Source organism: Neophocaena asiaeorientalis, unplaced genomic scaffold (genome assembly GCF_003031525.2).
Source record: "Neophocaena asiaeorientalis asiaeorientalis breed wild unplaced genomic scaffold, Neophocaena_asiaeorientalis_V1.1 scaffold573, whole genome shotgun sequence".
NCBI classification, from domain to species: domain Eukaryota; kingdom Metazoa; phylum Chordata; class Mammalia; order Artiodactyla; family Phocoenidae; genus Neophocaena; species Neophocaena asiaeorientalis.
The window spans coordinates 598,123-619,128 of record NW_020172453.1 but is presented as its reverse complement, the minus strand read 5'-3'; the positions used below and the strand labels follow the sequence as shown (position 1 = coordinate 619,128).

General features: G+C 35.7%; 1 protein-coding gene across 1 annotated transcript in view; it reads right to left on the bottom strand.

Annotated features, from left to right (window-relative positions):
• Positions 1-21,006, bottom strand: part of LNPEP (leucyl and cystinyl aminopeptidase) — a 97,061-nt gene that overhangs the window by 36,054 nt on the left and 40,001 nt on the right. The window contains exons 3-8 of the mRNA XM_024737663.1: positions 16,581-16,719; positions 15,139-15,270; positions 5,527-5,647; positions 4,684-4,838; positions 2,921-3,034; positions 1,181-1,315 (exon numbers count right to left, since the gene is read on the bottom strand). Of these exons, the coding sequence (XP_024593431.1) occupies positions 1,181-1,315; positions 2,921-3,034; positions 4,684-4,838; positions 5,527-5,647; positions 15,139-15,270; positions 16,581-16,719 (796 nt within the window). The remainder of the gene's footprint in view (positions 1-1,180; positions 1,316-2,920; positions 3,035-4,683; positions 4,839-5,526; positions 5,648-15,138; positions 15,271-16,580; positions 16,720-21,006) is intronic.

The following is a 21,006-nucleotide window of genomic DNA, read 5'->3' as shown; positions in this document are numbered from 1 at the left end:
TTTTACCATTTCATGCTTGTACTTCAGCAGCAATTTCCTGATTTTAGGTCTCTCTCCACTTAAATCTACTTTATAAACTGAAACAAATTAATTTTCCTAAACAGTCACTTGATCAAGCCATTCCTCTATTGAAAAATCTTCTAAAGCTTCCCACTGATTACAGAAAAAGTCCAGATTCCTGATGGCATTCAGGATCTTCTACAACTGAGCCCCAACCTACCTTTCTCATCTTTCCCCTACTCTACATGTGGCTTCCACTGCAAACATTTGATACCTAAACAAAATTTCCCTGCCCATTAGTATTCCTTTTTCTTTGCAGACCTCATCATCCCACTCTCGCCCTATTCTATTGTTCCCATTCCTCTTTACCTATATTCTTCCTATTATTTAATTCATCTCAATTTCCATTTTCCTCCAAAAAATTTCTCTCCATAATCCCAGGCAAAAATGCTCTGTTCCTTTCAATTAGCACGTACTACCTCTTACTGCTTCACAAGTACTTACCACCTAAACTTTGAGTTTCTTGATGACATGAACTCATACGTATCTGTGTATATTCCTCTCTGTCCAGGACAAGAATTCAATTTATTGATCTTAATCTGATAGCCAGACTAAGGAGGTCAACAAGCTATAACATTTAGCCCTCCCTCCCTACACAAATGTGAGTGGCACTGATATCCCTATCCTGTTCTCTTACGATGATCCTAATCAGGTTTCTCTGTTTCTGTTTTTGCTTCACCCTCAAACCTGGAGTCTATGTTTCTAATTCTACAACAAATCTTCAATTCTTAAAAATCTCCTTTTACTTACTTGTTTTGGCAATTCTGACTTTGGAACACACCTCAATCCTGAATAACACAGCCAAGGGCTTAGAACCTTCCCTGGACATATTCTACCTGCAAATCTGGACAGTGATCCGACTTCAAAAAATACATTACTATAAGTTCTGGTTAACTACCCAAAATACTAGTTAGAGAACTTAAAACAAGAGACAGAGAAAGAAAAAAAAACCCATATAAAGTTAAGACCAAGATTTAAATAGAAGCAAACATCTTAAAGTTTAACAAGGTACCTGAAAATAACACCTATTTAATCTTTAAAATAATCTAAATCAAGCAGCTTGCTCACATATGAAATTAATTTGTAACCTACTCCAGGTACTTTTTGTGTATAGCAATACCTTAAAATAGGAAAGAGAATCAAACATTTCTTCAATCTGTTCTGAAGACTGAACAGATAATGATGATATTGGATGAGATGAATTCAAGGAATCTTTCTTCAGGGTTTTAAATCGAGCATCTAAGAAATCTTCATACTAGCAAAAAATAAAACAGATTAAGAAACCATGTATTAAAGACAGAGGCAAGTATAGTAATTATTTATATGAATTAGACTAATTACTGTTTAAGGTCATTATAAAAAATTAACTAGCTTCACTAAACGTCAGAAATAAGCTTTTGAAAATGTAAGAAGAATGTGACATTTATGCATATTCCTTAAATTTGAAAGTAGAATTATAACCTCCTGGCCCCATGGAAAACAGTGTTTCCTAAACAACAGTATAAGCTGAGAATTTATTACTAAAGCAACCAAATGCTAAATCCAGATATTCAAAATGAATATTTAAAAATGGCTAGTGTATATTTGTAAAATAAAATCTGAAATAAAAAAAACAGGAACTGTTCCTTAAGCTGATTTCTCATACATAATCCAGCTTTTCTGTTAAGATAATATACATTTCCCTTAACTAAGGTTCATTCGAAGTAAAATATAACTCTTAAACAGCAAGAAGTCTGAGAGCTCAGTAGATGAGCTCCTCTAGAATGTATATTAGAAGTTTTTTAACATTCTGGGCACCACCAAGTGGTGAAACTGTATATCTCCTTGCTTAATTAAGTAGCATACACAGATTTAGAATACTTTGCTTATTAATATTCTAGCTTAAAATGAGTTCATTTTACCACCTGAAATTTTTGAACAGGCCCTACATAAAAATTTCAAATTGAAAGCTCTAACAGTACTCTCTTTTTTTTTGATTTTTAATGGAGTATAGTTGATTTACAATACTGTATTAGTTTCAGGTGTATAGTAAAGTGAATCAGTTACACATATACATATATCCACTCTTTTTTTTTTTTTTTTAATTCTTTTCCCACATAGGCCATTACAGAGAGTATTCCTTTTTTGAAGCAATCTTGGATCATATATTCAGGAAGTTTAATAGAAAGTCACAGAACTTTAGAGTTGAAAGGGGTCTTTATACTTTTCCACCTACTGCTTGAATTATTTGGCAATATCTGTCATATATGACCTAGTGTGTCAAAATATCTCTAATGATAAGAAACATCTCCAGAGAGTCTAAGAACATAGTAACAATATTATCATGCTCCCTGTAACAGAATGGTGTTCCATGTCTTTGCAAAGGGCACAAAATATGGTTTGTACCTAAAAAGAGCAAATTATTTGTCTGTATCAACTTATGTATCACTGTTGTAAGAATGATCACAGTGATAACAGAGAGACAGCATTGCTACAAAATGTCTTATTTTTTTTCTCTTTATACATAGGATAAAAAGTTTTGTTTTGCAAAAAGAGGCTTTTCAACTCTATCTAAATTCCTTCAAGCAGAAGGGCCACATCTATTAAAATAAAATGTAGCAAAGCAATTTAAAATGTTCACCTTAATGACAAAGTGTAAAATAATTTCACAAAATTTCAGCTTTCTGAAATACATCAGTAAATAAAAGCACAATTTTCACTGTCAAATCTCAAGTATAGAGATCAATAACAAGGGTCAATTTTATCATATCTTTCTAGAAACATTTTCATTACTCCAAATGAATGGAAAATACATGTTGAATATGATTTGGCTATTTTTCCCTCTGGCATTCATAGTAGGCCTAACAAATAGTGTACTTACACTGGAGAGCTCTCCGAATATTTTTTCCAAAGAGAAATACTCCATGAAAGTAGCAAAACCTTCATTTAGCCATACATCGTTCCACCACTGCATTGTTACCAGATTACCAAACCACTGTGGGAAAAAACAAACTACTAACCAACTTTACACTCTCAAGAATTTTCTAATAATTGAATTGTCAGATTAATCACCTATAACCAGATTACAATTACTGAAAAATGTACTTATTACAGTTAACACAAACTATATTCAAATTAAAGACTTGCAAATAAATGATATTTGTAATATCAATTTACTTTAAAAGTAGAATTGCATAAATTGTATAAATTCACTTTAAAAGTAAAATAAAAAATTTAACATTTTACCTTAAATGAAACAGGCGAGAAAGACAATTAGCATATTTATCAATTTAACACACATTATATACTAGGTAAACAAAAAGGAGTCACCTCATTAAAAGTAAGATTTCCTAGATAATGAAATTCTACTTTCTAATGTCAAGTTAGTAATATTATTTTCCATTGTATTTACAATCATCATGACAACTAAAAAATAAATTTCTATGTGAGGGATGTTCCTATAGTCACAGAGCCTGGACTGCAGGTTTCTCCTCAGTCACCCAAGTTGAGGGCAGTATTTATATGATTCAAAACAGAATTCAAATAACATTCCGTAAGAAATTTGGCATGCATACAAATAAATGAAATCAGAAAGAACTTTAAATGGCTTTTTCCATGAGGTGGTAAGAAGAAGGAAAAAAAACGATACGAGACTCCCTTAAAAAAAAATGCATCTCAAAATCCCTGAAATAAAGAGTGGTAATAAAGAGTGAAATAAAGGGTGTGCAACTTAGTCAGTGTGGCCAAGGGCTTGTCTTGAACCATCAGCAAAATGACAGGGTTACTAGGTACTGAAACAAAACAACTTTGAGAATTACAAAAGCATATTTTTCAAAGATATTATCTTAAAACCTGTTTCAGAGGAAGATGACTTGTAAGTCCTAAAGAAGTAAATGAGACACACTCCCCCAGGGGTGATGGCCGGACCCAGAAATAACAGACCTAGAGCAGATCCCCCCCAAAACAACTTGTCTACCTGCCTAAAACTGTAACAGTAAATAAGCATATGCTTCATATGCCAGCATGTCATGAAGCCCTCACGAGGGCTGCAGGGCGGGCTACAGACTCTGTCTGAGGTAGGCTGTCCACTGCCAGAGCATGTCCCACTCTTCCTCCACATGCTCCCACCATCACAACACCCCCATACCATACCCTACCCTGATAAACACCTCATCGAGGGCACAAGAGAGACAAGGTGTTGGGGAAGAAAGAGGGAAGTTCACGTACTCATATAATTTTCTTTCTTTTTCTCTATGTCATACAGAGTACCTTCCCTCTCCCGAATTAACTAAGAACCCAGTTTTAGCAGGAGACAAAACAATAAATCTAATCCTGACAACTACAGTCCAAGAGTTGTAAGAAGAAGAGTACAACTCAGGGAAAAGGTTTCTTCCCCACCAAGTTATGAAAAGTAAGAGAGATAATGGAGGTGAAAATGCTTTATAAACTGTAAAACCCTATACAAAACATTAAATAGCATTTTTATCTGAAAATTAAGTTTGTTTGAAAAGCATCATATTATTATGAAAGAAGGCAATACTATAAAAAAAAGCTGAATTATTATTAGCATCTAAATGTATTCTAAAACTCTAGGATATGAAACAGACCACAGGTGTGAGATATAACAGCCTTGGTTGCTGATACCTGATGGGCCAGCTCATGAGCGATGATTTTAGTAACCAGTTTTTTATCCACCACTGAAGAAGTATTATTATCATACAGAAGTGTCTCTTCTCGGAAGGTGAGCAAACCCCAATTTTCCATTGCTCCTGCTTCAAAGTCAGGAATAGCCACCAAATCTGGACATAACAAGAAAGAAGTTATCAACTTTACCCCATCTAAGGCACTCCCTAATTAAATCAAAATATTTTACCCATTGGTCTATCACTGAATCAGAAGGCAGTGAATTCATTTATACTCCTAAGGAAATGAACCTTCCTAGCCCTGTATGCTCCTCACCTACCTGTCAGCTGAGGAAGACCTGACCAACCCCCTGTAGAGTCACTGTTGCTCCGTCCCTGAGCAAGAGAAGATACCTAATTCCTTCACAGTGAAGAAGTTCCCAGAGCAAGGAGGACAAGATGCAGGGCCAACGTTCTTCTAGCTAAAACCAGCTCCATGTTGAACAGCACCGAAACGCTCTTGCTTTCCTGAGCTCTCATTACTCCTATTATTATTTGAATTAGGAATTTCTTAGAAAATTAGAACTAGTCAAACTCCAGACTAAGCCCTAAGCAAATCCCCACTTACACAGCACCTCTGAAATAGTCCCATAAACTTCTAAGTGTTTTAAGCTCCACTTTCAGATACATCCATGGAATCTAAATAATCTTAACAAATACAAACCATTTTGAAGGCAAACAATTAACAGTGTTTCTTGGTTTTCCTTTAAAGTAACTTCGGCAAAAGTTCTTCCGAAAAAAACATTTGCAACATAAATCTAGGTTATAATGATAATGAAAATCACAGGCACTGTTTGATTCTTACCCAGTTTCTTTAGTGGGTATTGAATTTCAAAGTAGTTTTGATAAAACTCAAGAAGCTTCACAGTTGTTTCCAAGGCATGGTGAACTTGACCAATCTTTTCTGGGACAGCATATACAGAAACCTAAAAGGTAACAGGTATGATGTAAAGACAGGTACAATTAAAATGGCATGATATTCAGGTGAACACTGTCAAGATTAGCATACCTGAGAACTACATAAAGATATATGAGATTTTTCAGGACAGCAACTCTCGCTTATAGTTCTTTCAACCCCTATGGGATTTAGCAAGTCATTTCCATACATACAACAATGTTAAAAAGAAAAAAAGCAATCAGTAAGTTTAAAGTTAACATGATATCCAAAATAAACTATTTTATATCACATAGCAATTTATAAGCATCTGCCTGTTTAATTTTATGATACTCTTCTCTTCCTCTCCATTACCTACAATGGCCCTTCCCTGTCTATGAGCTATCAAACTGTAAATTATTTGAAGGCCAAAACTAAGTTTTCATCTTTTTAGCACCTATCACAGTGCCTGGCATCGAGCAGACATTCAATACAGAGAAGTCACAGCTTACAAGGGAGTTAGTTCTAACATAAATACCTAAGACAGAAATGTTGAAATTACCCTGGGAAAACCTATTAGAGACCAACACATTCTCTTTCAGCAAGTGTGGCACAGCCAGTCTTTCTTGGAAGCCGTGGAACTGCTTCCTTTTTTTTTTTTTCCTGCAGTTGTTGGCTTGTTTTTAAGGAACATGTTGTATCAAAAATAACCATACCCAGCAGAGTGAAACACTCAGTGAGTGGCACACGGTAACTAAAACCAGGTAAGCGGATACTGGGATTCATGCCCACACTGCCCAATCACTTCAGGGCGCATGCTCCAGGGAAGATGCAGTTGCCCACATTACTTAAATTGTTATTGTTTCTCTCTTCTTCTGATTAAGTGCATAAGTTAAACACATATGATGTAACCAACTATACATGTCTTATCAGTAAGTATCAAAGGCAAAATTTAAGCAATTACATTAAAAGCAACAGGTTTTAAAAAGCAATATTTATTGTTTTTCAATTGACTGAAAGAAAAAAATCCCTCTGTACTCAACTTGGGAAAGTAGGATATGGACAAGACACAGCAGAAGATAAAAACCTCAAAATAAAGATCCCAACAGGTGGGAAATAGAGACCTATTGAATAATTCACCATTTGAAAAAATACATTGGTGAACTCGAACCCCAAATTATTTTTGGTCTTTCATTAAAGCACTGACAAACAGTCAACAATTTCTCAGAGGTCATAATTTCAGCTTTAATTGTCTTTATGTGGGGCCTTAGTCTATAGAACATATGCATTAATCACAAAAACATGGAGGTAACATGGCATTAAAAATTAAATATAAAGAAAAAATTTTAAGTAAACAAACAACAAAATTAAATGCACAAGCTCTGTAGTTAGACTGCCAGGTTCAAATCTCTGCTAGTTGTGTGAACTTAGTTAGCCTCAATCTCCTTATCTATAAAATGGTGATAAAAGTAGCTCCTATCCTCACAGGGTTGCTGTCAGGATTAAATGAACTAATATGTATAGAACTTAGAATAGTGCCTGACACAAAAGAAGTGTTCAATAAATAGTAGTTATTATCATTACTACAAATAGAATCCCATCAGAAATGGGGTAAAATATGTATGAGCAGAGCATTTGTGGCAACAGTGACAGGAACAATGAAGTGTTAGGAGTTCAGTTAGCCCATATACAATATGTTACTTTCTAAAGTAACTATGGAAGAAATTTAATATAACATCATGTGGCCAAGTGTACTTCACCAGCCCAGCACTCGAACATCTGCAGCCCTTGGTACAGGACTGTGACCACAGCTTACTGAATTCAGTCACCACCTGCCAAAGGACCATGCACACTTCCTGCATCATTCCCCCCGTGAAAGTGTTAGCACACAAGCACACACAACAAAGTCTGACATATTCTTAAATCTAACTACCATTATAAATGACTGTACCAAGATCACTTGGAATTTGAGATCAGTCTTTATTATTTCTGCCTGCCCTTTCCACACATATATATTTTATGTTCCAGTCAATGTAACCATCTAGAAGATGCTGTCCTAATAGAAACACCACCCATATACTCCAGGTTCCTCCTCAAACATCCTTCTCCCAAACACACCATTTGGCCACTCCCATCACTATGTGTGAAAGCATCTTTCATTAGATGAAAAGTAAAGGGAGAAAAAAGAAGTTCACATGGAACTGAAATCTGACCAAAGGATCCACTGAGTCCCATTTCTGGAATACAATGACTAGGAAGAAAGGTAGTTTGGCATTTTCTCTTTCCTTCTACTTCTCTTCTTTTAAAATATGTCCTGTGAATTCTCACTAGAGATGAACTGTCAGGTCATTACATTATTATCATGCTTGTTTTAAGAGCAACAGAAGCAGTAAGAAATAAAGAAAGAAAGCAATCTAGTTCAACAAAGAAGTTTTGACCAGCACCCTGCCCTTGGTAAGAGCACTCTAAACACAGTTAAATGCAAGTCAACTGGTGCTCAGGCCTTAAGGCTTACAACTTAAAACTTTTCCTACAGCATCTCTTGCTAAGACTGAGAGATTTATAAAAGACACAAAAAAGTCTCCTAGCCAGCTCTCAGAGAAAAGAGTTAAGACTGAGGAACAGATTTGTTAGGTTTAACTTACTCTGCTCCTTAATTTAATAAGAAGCAAAAACTAGATAAAAGCAAAACCAGAACCAAACCTCATCCCCCCCAAAGAACAACAATACAGCCTGCAAGATTTATGAAGACAGAAAATATTGGAATCTTCCAATACTAAGTTTCCTGAAAAACACCAGCTTTCCTAAACAGACAGCTGAACATACAAAAAGCATAAATTCCTTAAAAAAAAACAACAACCCCAAAACAAAAAAACCTCACCAGAATGAAGTCTATCCAGAATAATTGATTACATGGGACTTGAGACTTTAGGAGAATGATATAAATTACGTATAATGTCCCTAGTTGGTGGAAGGATACTTGAGGAAATGTTGTTTGTGGAGCTAAGTCATGTTCCTAACTAAATAAGAATAAATTAAAATTATAACTTCACATGGATAATAGTGTTGAAGGTTCTGTTTGGATGTTAAACAGACATGATGTCCACATCTGACTAACCACCAATGGATTCTGATTCTATAAATTAGACCTGTCTATGGTAAAAATGAAATCAGGTAATGGCAACAACAAAATAAAAACCTCAAGACAAACTGATAAGGTGTATTTCAAAACTAGCCTAGAATTTTCTAGGTAATTCTGGCATTCCTGAAGGCAGAGAGAGGTTTAAGGAACATTGAATAATGGACAGAAATGATAAAACAAATGTTCTCTCTTTCTTTAGGTCTTTGACAACATAGTAATCTTTATCACTGAACAGGCCACGTTTAATAATCCACAGTCAACTTTGACATTTTCAGTTGTTTACTATGACTGACATTAATAAGTAAAGCCCTACTGCCTTATTCCTGAATCTTGTGAAATAGGCCTAATGTCAAATGTTACAAAATAGAACATATCCTAGAGATTACAACATTTTAGTGGAACAAAAATCCTTTATTAGACTCTAAGTCTGAATTTCTGATCACCATACCTACAGAAATCACGTCATTTGTTGTAAGAAGCAGTATATTGTGGTAGACAGTGAATTCTGACTATCATTTTCTGGCTATGTAATCTAGGTCAATTACTTAACCTCTCTGGTACACTGTTTCTTCATCAGCAATATGAGGTTAATGCCTTCCCTTCATTTGGTTTATAAAATAAAAAGATGTTTATAAATGAGAGCTCAAGACAACTGCCTGCACAGAGTACAACTCCACACATGCTAGAGTCTCCCCCATTTCCTAATAAAAAGAGAAAGCTAATAAAACAGTTGTTTATTTGTAATTTTTTCAAAACACATTTACTACTGGGTAGCATTAAAATGATAAAGGTTATTTATATTTATATTTATATTTATATATACAAGGGAGTTTACATACATACAAGGGAGTTTCTCTGTGTGTGTATTACTATCTGCCAGGTACCGAAGATTTTACAGGAATTTAAAAAACTTAATCCTTGAGAGAGCAGGCTAATATAGACAATATAGTATTAGAGTTGTGGAAGGTGAGGTTTAGAGAATTACAGAGCAGTCTGTCCAAGGGCACATAGGTAGAAAGCTGTATAGGAGAGATCTGAACTGAGGTAGATGCCAGAGTCCATGTTTAACCATGTGGCTTCCTAATACATGTAAATAAAAAGCAAAAAAAGTCACTTGAAACTCCTCTCTCTCTTTCACTCTCTCTCTCTTTCCAGTTGACCCTTGAACAGTGACGGGGTTAGGGGCAACAACCCTTGGAGCAGTTGAAAATCTGAGTATAACTTATAGTCAGTCTTCTGCATCTAAGGACTCAAACTATGGATTGTGTAGTACTGCAGTTATTTACTATTGAAAAAAATCTGCAATAAGTGGACTTGTGCAGTTCAAACTCGTGTTCTTCAAGGGTCAACTGTTGTGGACAAAAAATATATATATGTATATGTTATACATATATGTTATATATATGTTATATGTTATATATATGTTATATATAAGATATATATATAAAATATATGAGGTATATATCTGAGCAGTGAATAATTCAGCCTGACTAGATGAAAGAATTCCATTGGAGCAACTGGAAATATAACCGAATTTATGAGGGCCTTGAATATCACAGAATTATGAGTTTGAATGTAATCCTACAGGCAGTAAGAAGCCAGCATAGCTGTTGAAAGAAAGAGAGAGAGAGGTAGGGAGGGGGAGAGAAAGAGAGGGAAAATAAAAAGCCAAGACTACATACATTTTGAGATACAATAAAAAGTGCTGGGGATTTTATATCAAAGAGTGTGATAAGAACTACAACAGAGATGTAACTAAAGTGCTATGAAATATCAGAGAGGGAATGATTAATCCCAGCTGGGGAAAGAATGAAAAGTTTCAAGGAGAGGGTGGTACTCAGCTGGCTCTTAAAGAAGCAACCTGACTTAAGATTGAACCTTTTAGGTTTTATCAAGGCTGCAACATCTGCATCAAGGGCTAAATTTGGGGTGCAAAACTTGAAGAGAGATTAATTGAATTTTTTTCAGAATTAAACCAGTCTTAATATCCTTTCGAAAGGACTCCGAAAAACTCTTTGGTTTATACTTGCCCAAAACTCTTTTAAACCCAAAGGTGAGTAAATGATATTCAGCACTTACTCAATGTAGTCCACATTACCCTTGAACACGAACAGGTCTCCATCTTTTGAGCATGAAGTCATATGGCAGTGTTATTGCTGATGAAGAGCCAGATAATCCTTACCTCACCCCTTCTCTCTAAGAGTTAATGGAGTAGACATGATAATCTTTTCTAACAGAAGGAGTATGCCCCTCTTAGTTAGCAAATAATAAGATCCAAATACAATGTGATTAAAATAAAGTTCTTTGGTCTGGAAAGGAAGCCCAAATCCAAGTGAATGTGTTCAAAGGGTAGAAAACATACCCTGGTGGGGATCAAAAATATGAAAAAAAAAAATTAAAGAATTCCATCATATTTCTATCATGAAAAATCATTTTTAGCTTTAAAAGATCCTTTTCTCCTATGTTGTTAGTATGTGAAGATATTAGCTTTTTAAGGTCTTTACAGTGAAATTAAGGCATAAAATCCAATCAAACAATCATTTACAGAAGATTCAAACGACGAAGAAAAGCAGAGGAGCCTAATTAGAACAAAGGGTCAATCTTGACAAATTACAGACATAGCAGACATTTAAACAATCTTCTCTCTTTAAGATGAAGAAAATTCAATCAGGACGTGCTTTTTCAAAAGGTGTATTCAACTGACTTTTACAACTTGGAGTTTTTTTTCTAACTAAATTTTTATGCTATCTTTTAAGTCTGCACAATGTTCTAGATTTGCTGCTGTCCAATAAAATTTTCTGCATTGATGGAAATATTCAATATCTTTGATATCCAATAAGGTAGCCACTAGCCACAAGAATGCTAGAAATGTGGCTACTGAGACTAAGGAAGTGAATTTTAAATTTAATTAATTTTTGCAGCTTTAATGATATAATTAACATATATTATGTAAGTTTAAGGTATACAACATGTTCATTAGATACACTTCTATATTGTGAAATGCTTACCACAGTAGCACGAGTTAACACTTCCATCACTTCACATAACTACCATTTCTTTTGCATGGTGAGAACATTTAAGCAACTCTCTTTGCAACTTTCAAATATAAAATACAGTGTTAACTGTAATCACCATGCTGTGCGTTAGCTCCCCAGAACTTATTTATAACTGGAAGTTTGGACCCTTTGACCAACATCTCCCCATCTCCCCCACCCCTCAGGCCCTGGCAACCACGAGTCCACTGTTTCCATGAGTTCAGTTTTAGATTCCACACATAAGTGAGGTCATATAGTCTTTGTCTTTCTGACTTATTTCACTTAGCATAATGCCCTCAAGGTCCATATATGTTGTCCCAAATGGCAAGATTTCCTTCTTTCTTTCTCATGGCTGAATACACACATACACAGACGACATCTTCTTTATCTATTCATCCGCACTTAAGTTATTATTATGAATAATAATATTATTATTGTTAGCAATGCTGCAACAAACACGGAAGTGCAGACCTCTTTAAGATCCTGATTTGATATATATCCTGTGGATATATACCCAGAAGTGGGATTGCTGGATCATATGATGGTACTATTTTTAATTTTTTGAGGAACCCTCATATTGTTTTCCACAGTGGCTACACCAATTTACATTCCCACTAATAGCGCACAAAGGTTCCCTTTTCTCCACATTCTCACCAACACTTGTTACTTGTTATGTCTTTTTGATGGCAGTCATTCTAACAGGTGTGAGGTGGTATCTCACTGAGGTTTTGATTTGCATTTTCCTTCTGATTAGTGATATTGAGCACCTTTTGATGTATCTGTTGGTCATCTGCATGTCTTCTTTGGGAAAATGTCTATTCAGTTCCTCTGCCCTTTTTTAACCAGATTGTTTGGTTTTTTGCCACTGAGTTGTATGAGTTCCTTATATATTTTGAATATTAATCTCTTATCAGATATTTGATATGTTCTTCCATTCCACAGATTACCTTTTAATTTTGTTGACTGTTTCTTTTGCAGTGCAGAAATTTTTAGTTTGAGGTTCTCCTACTTGTTGATTTTGGCTTTTGTTGCATGTGCTTTGGTGTCATATACAAAAAATTGTTGCCAAGACCCATGTCAAAGAGCTTTTTCTCTATGTTTTCTTCTGGGAGTTTTATACTTTCAAATCCTACATTTAAGTCTTTAATCCATTTCCAGTTAATTTTTGTGAGTGGTGAAAGATAAGGGTCCAATTTCATTCTTCTGCATGTGATGATCCAGTTTTCCCAGCACCATTTATTGAAGAGACTCCCCTTTCCCCACTGAGTATTCTTGGCTCCCTTGTCATATATTAGTTGACCATTTTTGCAGAGTTTATTTTTGGGGTCTTGATTGTTTTCTATTGGTCTGTGTCTACTTTTATGCCAGTACCACACTCTTTGATTCCTATGCATATGATTTTGATTACTTTATCTCTGTAGTATAGTTTGAAATCAAGGAAGTGTGATACCTCCAACTTTGTTCTTTTTTCTCAAGATTGCTCTAGCTATTCGAGGTCTCTGCGGTTCCATACAAATTTTAGGATTATTTTTTACTATTTCTGTGAAAAATGCCATTAGAATTCTGTTGCATTGAATCTATAGATTTTTTTTTTTTTAACGCTTGGTAGAATTCACCAGAGAAACTGATCTGATCCTGGGCTTTTCTTTGTTGGGATGTTTTTGATTATTAATTCAATCTCTCTTTATATTACTGATCTGTTCAGATTTTTTTATGTCTTCATGATTTAGTCTTGGTAGATTGTATGTTCCTAGGAGTTTATACATTTCTTCTAGGTTATCCAATTTCTTGGCCTATAGTTATTCACAGTAGGCTCTTATGATTCTTTGTACCTCTGTACAGCTGTAATGTCTCCTTTCATTTCTGATTTTGAGTCTTCTTTTTTCACTAGTTAGTCTAGCTAAAGGTTTGTCAATTTCATTTACCTTTCTAAAAATCCAGCTCTTTGTTTTGTTGATCTTTTCTGCTCTCTTTCTGGTATCTATTTCATTTATCTGCTCTGATCTTTGCTTAGTTCCTTCCTTCTGCTAACTTCGGACTCAGTTTGTTATTCTTCTTCTAGTTCCTTGAGGTGTAAAGTTAGGTTGTTTATTTGAGCTCTTTCTTAATGTAGGCATTTATCACTCTAAAGTTCCCTCCTACAACTGCTTTTGATACATCCCATAGAATGCATATACCACATTATACTATTAGAACATTCTGAATTTTACTATATAAATACCTTTTCCAGTGTGTTGTACATTTTCATGTTACTAGCTAGTGTCCTTTCAATTCAGCTGGAAGCACTCCTTTCAGCAATTCTTGTAAGGCAGGTCTAGGGGTAAGGGGATCTCTCAGCTTTTTTTTCTTGTATGGAGAAGTCTTTCTCACTCCCTCATTTCTGAGGATAACTTTGCTGGATAGAGTATTTTTGGTTGGCAGTTTTTTCCTTTCAGCACTCTGAATATATCATTTGCTTCTCTCTTGTGTTCTAAGGCTTCTTCTCAGAAATCCACTGATAGATTTATGGTAGTTCCCTTATAAGTTATAAGCTTCTTTTCTTTTGCTGCTTTTAAGATTCTCTTTGACTTCTGACCATTTTATTATAACGTGTCTTGGAGAAGACCTCTTTAAGCTGAGTGTGTTTGGTAACCTATGAGCTTTATGAGCTTGGATATCCAAATTTCTCCCCAGATTTGCTAAGTTCTCAGCAATTATTTTTTTAAGTAAGCTTTCTGCCCCCTGTTCCCTATGTTCTCCTTCTGAAACTCCAATAATTCACAAATTGTTTCTTCTGGTGGTGTCCCACAAATCATGTAGGCTTTCGTCACTTCTTTTTCATCCTTTTTTCCTTTGTTCTTCCCTGACCAGATAATATAAAAATTCCTGTCTTCTAACTCGCAAATTCTTTTTCTTGCTTGATCCATTCTGCTGCTGATGGTCTGTATTGCATTTTTCATTTCATTCACTGTATTTTTCAGACCCAGAATTTCTGTTTGGTTCTTTTTTTTTTTTATGATTTCTATGTCTCCGTTAAACATCTCATTTTATTCATGTACTGTTTCTTGATTTAATTAAATTGTCTTTCTGTATTTTCATATTATACAGCACAGTTCTAGAGGCTTTCTTATACATATATTGTCTTACTGAAATTCTCTGATAAAAGTAAAATTTAAAGGAACTTAAAAATTATTGATTTTTTTGGTATTCAAATAATAACAGTAAATAACAACTAAGTAAAAAGTAACACTGCTGGTATAAAATGTCAGAGTTGTGAACCAAAAGATTGTTTTCCTTCATAAAGCAGTTACCAGATATCATGAAAGGATTCTCTCAACCTCCTGTGAATACAGGTTTTCAAGACAATTACCACAACAACATACATACCAGGGTTCCATTTATGTCCTGACTCAGATTCTTCAACTCCCCCACAACGAAAGCAACCAGGTAAGTGCTCATCTTCACACTCTCAGAAAACTCATCCTGAACAAGTCCATCTTCCATAATGACTGATGACTTCTACAAGCAATGGGGAAAATGACAGTTCTGTAACTATGAGAATAAATGACAGTGACATATAAACTGGGAAACTGAAGACTCAAATAGGAAATAAGTAGTGAAGATGCTGGCATATTTTAATCTCTCAGCACAAGTTTCCAAACAACACGGCCCTCAGTCTCAGTCTGTTCTATCATCCTTCATCATGAGGACATACTGAGTACAGTAAAAATCCTTAAGAAGTTCCTAGTCTCAAACAATGGCTTTAAATAAATGTAAGTTAGAAACAGTAAGTAGCAGTGGCTCTGTTTCTCCCCTTTAAAATACCATCAAAACCAAAAATCCTTCCTTATGACCTAGGAGTACTCCATTCTACTGCTACAAACACATTCACACAAGAATGAGCTACAGCTGGTTAATCCCGCCAAGTGATCTGAAATGGCTTCGTAAAGGACCGTGTTGATGACCACAAGAAGGCTTAGTGGGATTAAAGGTGATAAGTCACTAGAAAAGTCTGCAGTAGACACAAGATGAGGGAAGGTGGGTAACCTTCCAGGATTTTCCAACCAGGAATTTAAAATATATTTTGGGTTACTAGGCAAGTAAGCATTTGACCTCTCTTAGAGAAAGATTAAGGTGAAGAGTACAGCTAGGAGTAGAGCTGCTGAAGTGACGTCCTTCTTGAAGGACAGACCATGTCCTCTCCTTGACTCAAGGGCTGACTCATAGTCTGTGAGATGTGGCTGCTCCTCCCCGCCAGTCACATGGCTTCTGAGAGGTTCCTATCAGCTGCTAAAGGCCCCCCCCCCCCCACCAAGTTCTGTTTAGCATAAAAACAGTTCTGCCTGATTTCACCCCCACTACTTCCATGCAGAGCCCACAGGCAAGAAAGATGTCCATGTTCTTGTTGTTCAACCTCCATGTTACCTTCTCGATTTCTCAGTAACCAGTAAAACACCAAGGTCAATCGTGATTCAACACTACCAAATATCACTGTTTAGAATAGCAAATTCACCACGTCTTTGAAAATATCACTGTGCTCTTTAGTAGCAGTTCACAGTATTAATATTTGCAGAATTTTAGTACAATAGCACAGACTTCACATTTCCTGCCCATACCTTCCACATCCAGTCTTTCTCTTTCCTCAAGTGCTTCTCAGGCTGACTTTCCAATTGATTCCAATACATATTTTACTTTTATTTAAGCATTTTAAGAAAGAATAAGAATGTATATGATTTTAATCATTCTCAACAGTATGGCAAAGAAGAATTCAAGTATTCAAAACAAAGAGACCCACTCAAAGATTTTACATTCAAGGAACAGAACAGTACCTTAGGCATATTTGATAAAGCAGTGTATTGCTCATCTCTTATGATCCTGATGATAAATGTGGCTTTAAATGCTGGTTCATCAAAACAAGGAAAAGCAGATCTTGCTGCCAAGGGTTCAAACTGAGTTGCTGCGAAGTACCTAAACCAAATGCAAATCCATCCAATAGTTATTGAGTACCTACTATTCAAGGCACCTTGCCAAGTCCTAGGGATACTAAGATAAATATCATACAAGCCCAGACATTAAAGGATTCTCAATCAACTGGCAGAGGCAGAGGTAATACAGTAGAAAGTTATCAGGCTGCGAATCACATCCTAATAGTGCGAACAAAGCAGTGGAAACAAAGGGTAGGAAACAAAGTCTGCCTAGCGGCAGAGACACTGTAAGGAAACTGGTGACAAAATACGAAGAGGGCCTTTAAAAATGAGGAATATTTGAAAAGGTAGAGAAAGGAAGACAGTGCAGCCTAGAAAGAGTAGGAAGCACAAGGAAGGACTGAGCAGTGCATATTCAGGGACTGGGGGTGGGTGTCCAATGTGGCTGGAGATGAAGCCACAAAGATAGGCTACAGCTGGCCACTGAGGTCTTAAAAAGGTTTCTGATGAAAGATCACTATAAAAGATTGTCATCCATTGCCATTATTCTCTGTACAGATGATGGCTTCATAACACTAAACCTCAAACTCACAACCTGCACTTTCATGAGGACTGAAAAAACTAGGTGTCCTATAGTATGCTGGCGTTCTGTACTCTCTTCAAAAACGAATAAAAAATTTTCCTCCTCTCCTACAGCAACAACACTTGAGAATTTAACTATAAGTCCTCAATTAAAGGTTGGGAGAAAAGCATAAGAAGAGGAGAAATACAGATTTTTAGTTAAGCAGAGGAATGAAATAGATCTGCATTTGGGGAATCATACAAACATGGTCATAAGGAATCAGGACAAGTGTGGCCCTGGTGTGCACATATCAGCTACCAGTCAATATGGTACTTAGATAACCACCACTGTGGACATGATTGCCTCGCTTGCTTAGGACTTAGTCCACCTAGAGGGGTGGGGTAGGGAGGGTGGGAGGGAGACGCAAGAGGGAGGGGATATGGGGATGTTTGTATACGTAGAGCTGATCCACTTTGTTATACAGCAGCAACTAACACAACAATGTAAAGCAATTATACTCCAATAAAGATGTTAAAAAAAAAAAAAGTAGAAAAGAGTGTAAGATTTAGAGTCAGAAGACCCAAACTCTGCAATTTACCAGCCATATGACTTCAGCAAATCAGTGATCTACATCTCATTTCCTTATTTGTTAAACGAGGGTCAAGGTAGGATCCCCTACCAAACATTTAGGGTTTTTGCTAGAATCGAATAAGTCTATTCATAGTAACAACCACTTGTATGCCATAAATTCCTACACAGATGTCTATTATAAATGCTGGATAGTCATAACTCTTCCTTCACGCTTAGAATTACTGTGCTTCTATCCTAGTAAGGATTTGCCCAAATAACTGTTTGTTAGGGTAAACTGCAAGAACGACAGCAATCAACATATGTGAAACAATTTAAAAATATGTTTCGAACATTCCATTTCTTCACCCAACTCCCAAATTCTTACCCAGTTAACTGAAGATTTTGGAGGAGGGCCACAGGGGACCAAGGGATAAAGTTTGATGACATCCATACGATTCATATGAGAGTCTACTTGGACCATCATTTTGGATAAAAACTGGATTATAATGTTCTAAGACAAATAAGATCTTAAATTATTATTAAAAGAGATGCAATAAGAACTATCTTACATAGAAGCCCCTTTGAAAAGGCTGCTGCTTGATGATACTTATAAGCTATTCTATCTAAGCTGAACACCTCAAAGTTTGTCCTTTCATAGTGACTGCATTTGCCTTCAGAAATACTGGTTGCAGTTTGAGCACCACCTCCAGGAGCACTGAAGACAGTTATGAATTAGCTGAGGGTCAGTAAGAGAATTCTAAGCACTGGTGATAACAATGGGTAAAGAGGTGAAAACTAAGGAAGCGGTGCACCATAGTGGTTAAGAATGTGGTCTTTGTAGTTAAAATGACTTTGGGTTTGAGTTCCCCTCTGCTACTTGCTAGCCATAAGATGCTGAATGAATTACTTCATGTGGCTCTGCTTCCTCATCTGTAAAGTGAATAAAATATAATTTCCACCTCTTAGTGAGTTTGACAAGATAAAAGACTAAACATATAAAATGCTTGCAACAGTTTCTAGCACTTCAGTTCTCAAGTAAATATGGGCTGCCATTATTACTGGAACTCAGGAAAGTGCACATGAAGTTCATTAAGGCAGGTGAGGGCTGTGAGAGAAAAAAAAAAAAAAAAGGCCCAGATCTTGAAAGAAATTGAACTAAATCTTATTAAAAATGAGGAACTGCTGAAGGATCATAAACCAAAGACCAACATGGTCAGACCTGTACTTCTAGAAATAGTCTGGCAGCAGTGTGGAAGATGGGGGAAAGAGGAGGGGGAAAGCTGTAGTAAGATTAGAGGTCAGGGGTCCAGTTAAGAAGATGACTCAAGAGTTCGAGAAAAAGACACTGAGAGATTGAAGAACAAAGAAATAAAACACATCTCCAGCCTAAATTCCTTTGCTGGTTTTTTAGTATTAGTTTGTTATCTAGAACCTTAAATCTATGGTCAACAACTTCTAGATTTAACTGCAAGGTTACTGACCATCTCCACTTCTTAGATGACACAGGTAAAGTTCCTTTACCACAAGCAGTGTCAGTATGTTTGACATTTACACTTACTTTGATTTTCAAATCAATAGGAAATATATCCCTTAATTACTTTATCTACTTGTTTTGAATTACAGTTTTCAGACCTCTTGAAAGGTATAAATACTTAATTACTTTATCTACTTGTTTTGAATTAGTTTTCAGACCTCTTGAAAGGTATAAATAATCTTTCAAACTTCTATCTTGCATCAAGATATACAATCATGCGGGGCATCCATTTTACGGAACCAGGTAGGTTAATGGATTTATATATTTTTTGTAATAGCAGAGTTTCACAAATTTTAAAGTACTATTTAAAAACAAATACTCTATTTCGTAATTTTAAGAATGTCTTCCCATAGTATGAGTGTGTTTCGTGTTTGGTAATTGCAATCATTGTTGCTTTTGTTGTGGTCATCCATTTACAATGTTTGGTGTCAGTTTATTTATCTCCCGTAAAAATAAAATACAGTGTGTGTGTGTGAGAAAAAAAAAAAAAAAAGAATGTCTTCCATTTTTCTAGCATTTTCCACAACTCAATCCAGCCCACAACAAAAGGGTCAACAAGTGACCCTATCCAAAACCACCTCACTCTGCCACACAACATTGACTCTTCCCATTATATACAGGCAGGCCCAAGAGGATCCGAGGGCAATAATCTGATTGGAAGAGATGACTAGGGTGTTTGTCGTAAAGGTCTGATTGCATACTAAGAACACTGTTTTTATGTATATCCTATAATTCCTAGAGATGATGGAGATTATAGAAGGAGAAGTAAAGCCTAGAAGCCCCAAGCTACCCCTGCAATTATAAATTTGCTTTTCATGTCAGATCTCATGGCAAGAGCCAGCATGCCATTTATTTTAAAAGTATTACGTTAAGGGGAAAGAGAAAAATTACTTATCTGAATAGGACTATAGATATTGCTTTGTCTCTTTCTCTAGTTAAGAAGGATCAAAAAACTTAAGACAGATTTAAAATATTCATTTCTATTTTTCTCAGTATACCAACATACATTAGCCAAATGGCCCTCAATGGTAATTCACATACTGGTTTGCAAAGGAACATGAGAGAATGCTCCAATGCACTAAGCAGATCTGACAAGGACTTTGCACACGTAAGAGAAGTGACATTACTGCTACTTAAGAATAGTCCATATGCAACTGTGCACTGCATCTTTCCAGAAATTCAAACTACATCTATGAATATTAAGATTAAAGAACAAAATATATGGTTTAAATGGGGAGCTGAATAATTTTATGTTTTAAGTAGCTTTTTTAAAATGAATCTCTCCAAGATTTCTTTTTTTTTACTTTTCCATCAGAAATCCAAAATAGAATGGCATTTAAAAAAACAAAAACCAGCAAAGATTAAGGATACTAAAAATTACATATATAAGTATACAACACTTCTTCATGCTTTCTTTCTCCATCTCAGCAAGCACCTCCTAAAAGTGCCACACAATAGGAAACTAAGACTGAAAGAATAACCTGTGTTCTTCTATATCTGGTTCACATGGAGACCTTGAAGGTGATAGAAAACTACATTCATCTTATAAGATATGAAAAGCTCAAGATAACTTAAGTGTTTGTGATAGAGAATGTAACTGACCTAATCCTTGTCCATTTCCTTCCATCAGCATGCCCCCAGCCCCACCGTGACATATCATATAT